Source organism: Mesoplodon mirus (genome assembly GCF_964341445.2).
Source record: "Mesoplodon mirus genome assembly, contig: HAP1_SCAFFOLD_2047, whole genome shotgun sequence".
NCBI classification, from domain to species: Eukaryota; Metazoa; Chordata; class Mammalia; order Artiodactyla; family Ziphiidae; genus Mesoplodon; species Mesoplodon mirus.
In genome coordinates, this window is record NW_028294381.1 from 46,641 (window position 1) to 53,002 (window position 6,362).

At 39.1% G+C, this 6,362-nt stretch overlaps 2 protein-coding genes across 2 annotated transcripts; both read right to left on the reverse strand.

Annotated features, from left to right (window-relative positions):
* Positions 1 to 943: 943 nt before the first annotated feature.
* Positions 944 to 1,294, reverse strand: LOC309798188 (histone H2A-like; the record flags this gene model as incomplete). The annotated part of the gene is made up of 1 exon (XM_082646466.1): positions 944 to 1,294. One exon carries the CDS (start codon positions 1,292 to 1,294, stop codon positions 944 to 946), a length of 351 nt encoding a protein of 116 aa, XP_082502592.1.
* Positions 1,295 to 3,679: 2,385 nt separating this feature from the next.
* On the reverse strand, positions 3,680 to 4,502 carry LOC309798186 (nuclear migration and anchoring protein unc-84-like). Its single transcript, XM_082646464.1, has 4 exons — positions 4,476 to 4,502; positions 4,344 to 4,390; positions 4,189 to 4,284; positions 3,680 to 3,983 (listed from the first exon to the last, which is right to left on the reverse strand). The coding sequence occupies exons 3-4, from the start codon at positions 4,276 to 4,278 to the stop codon at positions 3,810 to 3,812; spliced, it is 264 nt and encodes an 87-aa protein (XP_082502590.1). The 5' UTR covers positions 4,279 to 4,284; positions 4,344 to 4,390; positions 4,476 to 4,502; the 3' UTR covers positions 3,680 to 3,809.
* Positions 4,503 to 6,362: the final 1,860 nt, after the last annotated feature.

Consider the following 6,362-nt stretch of genomic DNA (forward strand, 5'->3'; position numbering starts at 1 on the left):
ATTTTTCCATGTGGTTAGGGGTTGAGTTGAATTGTGATCATAACAATGTTATCTCGAAATATACAACACATTTTTTTCGAGAAATTGTATGGAGAATTTGTGTTGAGGATTCAACAAGATCTCGTCCATAACAAATTGATGAAACGTAGATAACGTCGAATGTGCAAAACAGTAGTAAAGTACTTTTTTTTCACCAAACACATCATACTACAAGTGAGATGCTATCGAGGTTTTTCAAATGTGGCCCAAAAGGGATCGTCGTATTACAGTAATCGATCGGGAGAAGCTTCATTATCCACCGAAACCGTAGAGAGTGTGTCCTTTGCATTTGAGAACATAGACCACTTCCATGGCAGTGAACGTCTTTCTTCTCGCATGCTCACAAAAGGTGACGGCATCTCTGATCACGTTCTCGAAGACTCCACGAAATTTCTCATAGATCAGTCCCGAAATACGTTTCACACCACCACGACGAGTAAAACGACCAATTGCGTGCTTGGTAATTTTTATTTGCTAATCAGCTAGTCTATAGCCATTCTTACCCATCAGAAACAAGACTTTCTCTATCGACAAGTGCAAAAACGTAAACTTTAAAACGACAGAGAATCAAAACCCTTCTACTGAATCTTCCGTTACTACCCAATCCGTAGCATACGCACGAACACCGAATTTCCTAAGATTGTACTTATTGTGGTTAAGACAGAATATACCATACTAGTTCAACTTAATGCACTACGTAAGAAACTATTACAATGACCAATCTACGACAAAGTATGTAATTAATCGCTATCTTCTTTAATATAAGTTGAAAACAAACAGAAACAAGTTGATGGAATGATCTTTATTGAATATTTTACATAATCAACAAAACAGTTAACAATGAGTCTGGCCCCTAATGAGGGCAGTTTGCTTAATTTCGTTTCTCCACCAGTGTTCTTGGGCATCAGCTCGGCTTGCGTTTGGGCAGGAATCCTTCTAGAGGAATCGTTGCTCTCGAAAGTAACTTGTTAATGTCGGGGTCGCTGCGAATAGCTAGCCGGAGATGAGGAGGATTAATTCTTGTTTTATTATTGTCACGAGCTGTATTTGCAGCCAACTTCAAAACTTTGGAAGTTAAGTATTCGAGGACGGCAGCTAGATAGATATCCGCACCACCACTTACTGTGGCAGCATAGTTACCCTTGCAGAGCTTTCGATGAAGAATTCTAGCAGGAAACTGCAGGCGAGGACGAGCCGGCATTGATCTGACTATCCTGCTGCTCTTCGCTTCCGCTGCTTTACTACGGCCCCACATCGACAGCAATCAATGAATTGATAATGCGTTAGCAGAGATCAGGAGTGTATTTATAGGACACAGCGATAACACGTATAGAGGCGGAGCTTCGTTGCGGGACCGCTATAAATAGAGACATGAGCGAGATGAATGACATGTACACGATAGATCTCATCATGGCGCCGAAGCAGTACGTTAAGAGAGCGAAGAGAGCCGCTAGGAGCGAGGAAGTCAGCAGTACTGGAGACCAGAAGAAGAAGCATCGACGGAAGGAAAGCTTTTCTGTACACATCTATTGTGTACTGCAACAGGGACATCCCGATACTGGTGTGTCATCAAAGGCGATGTCATGATGAATTCGTTTGTGAAGACATCCTCGAACGCATTGCTGCACATGCATCGGTTCTAGCTTACTACAACAAACGCTCGCTAATCTCGTCTCATGAGATCCAGACGGCAGTCAGACTGATCCTTCCAGGAGAGCTTGCAAAAGACGCCGTGCCTGAGAGCACTAAGGCCGCCAACAAGTACAACTCAAGCAATAGATATATTTTTAGAGGTAAATTAATCCAAAGAGTGCTTTTAGTGGCACAAATTATTTTGAATAGTTATAACGGTTCTTTTTTTATTAAATGTTTGTATTGGTTTCAACTCTTCATTGTTGTATAGAGATTAGACAATTTCGTTACATAGTAGTTTCTTATTGCGGTAGAGTTCAAATTAGGTTCATCATTTAGTGCGTGACGCGACCGCTCGTCCGCTTCGGCGTCGGTGTCGGCATCATGGCCATTCTTCGTGTGGTAGTCACGTTGGTGTTCATTATAACAAACGCTGGATCCTGCTAGCTGATAGTGTAGTTTCGTTCTTTCAAAAATTTTCAGTGGTACCTGTGCATTGAGGAGACTGCAAGAAAGGAACTACGTGTGCGTACTGATAATGGCCGATAGTGTTCTTTTTCGGAGTCTAATTTTCTCCAATGTGATCAATCCGTCATTTGTTGCGCGTACACGTCGACATTAGTTGCACGAAGTATTGTATAAGCGGGAGTATTGGTGAACTGAAGAATGATGGCTGAGTATGAAAGCGTTGGAACTTTATTTATAATTCAATTAATCGCAAATATCTCAGCATCAGCGCAGTTATATTTCGATTAATAACACTGCCTATAAAAAGAATTGGGCCATTAATAATGAAAGTTAAATGAACACTGCCCAAGTTAAGAAACAGTTGGTCTTGGGAAGTCAATACTACACCATCTTCGCTTTGCTGGTGATATCGTTCTTATAACATCAAACATCAATCAGGCGGAACGAATGCTTGCCGAGTTAACAAAATATGTGGAAGTATTGGCCTTCGGCTAAATCTTACAAAAACCATGTTCATGAAAAACGGATTGGTTTCTAATGTCCTACTTACGTTCAACGGAACAAATATCTCCGATTGCTCCAGTTATGTGTACCTAGGTCGAGAAGTCAACATGATGAACGACCTAGCTCCAAATCTGAGCAGGGGGAAGAGAGCGGCATCGGGAGCTTTTAAGAGCATCGAGGATGTAGTGAAGAGGATAAAGAAAACTCGACTCCGTGCCCACCTTTTTGACTCAACGATTCTTCCTGCCCTAACGTACGCATCAGAGACCTGGTCTCTACGTAAGCAGGATGAAAGAACACTCAGCGTTACTGAACGCGCAGTCGAAAGGGCGATGCTAGGAGTGTTCCATATCACAAAAGTGAAAGAGGGAATACGAAGCTCGGACCTACGTCAGCGATCGAAGATTAGAGATGCCGTCCTTCACGCCAAAAGGTCAAAAATAGGGTGGGCCGGGCACGTGATGCGATTCAATGACAACCGATGGACAAGAGCCGTAACGGATTGGATTCCTCGGGATATCAAACGCACTCAGAAAGGTTACGGACCCGATGGTCAGAGTTTTTCGTGAAAACGCTCGAAGAATGGTATGATGCTCAACGTGTCCTTAAAGCGAGCAGAACTCATTGGGCCACTCTTGCACGCGACAGGGAGATATGGTGGCAATACTGGCGCCCGCTCGAGTCACTCGAAAATCAACGCAGCTTCAGGTGACACAGGTGAAGTTAAAAAATACGTATGGCTAGTAAATTTAAATTCAATGCGAACATCTTCATAGTTTAAAAAGATTTTATTGGAGAAAAGTCTTTTATGGTAAATGAAAGCTCAGACCATAATAGCCCGCGAAAAGTAGGCATTTAAATAAGAAATAACAAGAACCCATATATCTACAAAACACAGAATTCATGTCAATCCACGGCTCTAACACTACTCATTCCTAAAATGGAAATATTTGTGACAACTAGCAGTGTATCATCAAAGAAACATGAAATAGTGCGCTATTCATGAGACGTAGCTATCAAGTACAGCTACCGGAAAATAAACAAAGAAACAAAATAAACGGTACGCTAAAGAAAATAAGAACTAAACAATAACAACTCAGCTCTGTACTTAAGAAATAGAGTGGCCCTATACACTTACAATGCTAAAAATAATAAAATAAAAGAAATCAATATTCACAAGATTTCAAAGTGTCGAGGTTGACCCAAGTAAGAAGAGCATTACACATTTCCTGATTTATAAACTCATCCATGGAGATGGAGACGATAAAGGAAGTGAACTCAGCACCGCAGTTAAGCGTAACCTCAATCTCGATAAGTTTCACAGGATTGTCCGGTTGAATCTAAAGAGTGTAAACTAGATGAGGTTTAGTAGCGCTTCACGGCCAGGACGTCGTTCACATGTCAGCAAAGCCACGAATATGAAGCTCAAAAACACCAAAAGCACAAATGAAACAGTAAGAGTGTGAAAATTCTACTTTAGAGACTAATAGATAGCATGTTTTCGCTTATTTGTTTGCCATCACAAAATACGAGGAGAATAACAACCTTAACTACGAAGACTTGCAATGGACTGCCCTTAAGGTCGTACATGAAGTCACCAAGGCGAACTCTTGTATTCATATCATTCTCTGACATACAGGCCTAAATATTGTTTACACTAGCACTATGAGAGCGTTGAAAACACTAAAATCTAGTCATACACAGATTTTGAACGTTTTGGGAGCACCATCTGGAGCTTGATAAGCATCTGAAATAAAAGATATATTTGCGGACTAAAAAAAAACAAGAATTTCACTATAACGAATAATATAGTCAAATAGTTTTTTACACACCAATATGTTCGTAGCAGATAAGAGTGACATTGATTTCCTATGAAAGACGAATTGTGATGTCGTCACCCAGAACCTTTGAACGACCAACAGTCATGTCAGGAAATAGTGTTTTCGATTAACGCTTAAACGATGCATATCGGAATTGCTTCAGATCAAGAAGTCTTACCAGAGATTTACAAGTGATTGCCTGCTAAATATAAGCTTTATAGCTTTTACAAGATATCTTCATCTAATATTTAATAACTAAAAATTCATCGACAATAAAGCAGAAAACAATTACCTCTATAACGGTTGCCGGCCCGCAGATAGAATACCATAGCAGGATGTCCCAGATTTTTCGAGCCTGGAATATGTACTGTAGTTCTCCGATTATCGTGTCGAAATTACTGCGGCACCTAATAATAGTGCTGTTGTGTACAAAAACAATGAATCAAGTGTAGCAAGAAAATATGATGCGGAAGAACGTTAAACCAATCCACCATCCTTAACTTTCACATAAAGTAAAAGATTATCTTCTACAACGCAAATAAAATAAATAGCTGAAATTTTACAACTTAGTAAAAGTTAACTTCAATAATGTAAACAAAACATTTCAAACTAAATTCTTCGGTTACACACCAGCGCTCTCTAAAAGAAATCGGACATTCCTGTTTGTCACTATTGCAATCACGTATTGCTGTACGTATAATAGACTCCAACCGTGAGTAGTCGACATCAATTCGGTTTTTCTAAACATAGGACATCAAACTATCTCATTCAATGAAGGTCATGACTACAACCGTAAAAAATAGATATTTCTTACTGTACGTAGCAGATAAAACTTTCAATTTTTTCTTAAACTTCACTCTGAAGTCCTGATTCATTTTGCACGCACCTAGACAGAAATAAACGATAATATAAAGACTACTGGTGTCTCAGCCGGCAATATTTTAAAATAACAACAATAGAGTACAAGAAATGCCGTAGAGTGTTGAATAATCAATTAAAATTTTCATGAAAACATCGAAATCTACCGTTGTATCAATTTTATTGATCAATTTTGCCTCGTCGATTGATGGTGCGACTGTGGCTACACGGACATTAGAATTTATTTCCGTGTAAATGTAATCGAGGCTAGAATTTTCTTCCACTTCACTTTTACGCTGTCTAAATGCAAAATAAAATAGAAGCTTAATTTGCATATATATGTTATTTTGTTCATCAACCACATCGACCGAAAATCGGTGGAACAAACTTGCAGCCAGAAGGAAGAATGCCGAAACAACAGTCGAAACCATGGAATAGAAATAAGTCAATGGAGTCATCATTATAGTTCCAAGATTGTAAATTAGTGTCATGCTTTTGTAAAGATACAATCTTGGCGAATTGAAGGCTTCCGCAGCTGATGACATCGTGATGCCAACTAAATATAATCAACTCTTTTTAGCACTGAGCAGAAAAAAAGCCAAAAAAGTTTACCGTAAGCAATAGTGAATAAGCTCTGTGACCAAAAGTAGAAAAGAAATCGAGAATTGACGACAGCAGATCTCCAACTGAAAACATTCATATTTGCTTGGTCGAGGTAGTGAACTTTGATCTAACGTATAAAAATTGCATTTCTAATTCAAACTTCGTGACAATTTATTTGTCGCTGGTACTTAGTCAAAATCGAAACTGTTAAAAATGTAACGCAAGGTTTAGATTCAACACAAAATTGAAGTTAAATGTGCAGATAAAGACACACTTCATAAAAGACAAAAATGAAGAGGAATTAACATAAACCCAACTACATAACACAAATGTAAAGTAAAAACTAGTTTTACCAGATTTATAGATGAGAGCAAATGTGGTCTTGAACACAGTACCATCGATAAGATAAGAATTTGATGGCGCAGCAGTGATTCTCGA

What these genes read in the sequence shown, in the direction of transcription:
- LOC309798186 (XM_082646464.1), bottom strand. Translation starts at nt 4,278, where the DNA reads ATGTCAGAGAATGATATGAATACAAGAGTTCGCCTTGGTGACTTCATG. An exon ending in TGCAAGTCTTCGTAGTTAAG is followed by an intron (nt 3,984 to 4,188) that starts GTTGTTATTCTC and finishes TACACTCTTTAG; the next exon opens with ATTCAACCGGACAATCCTGT.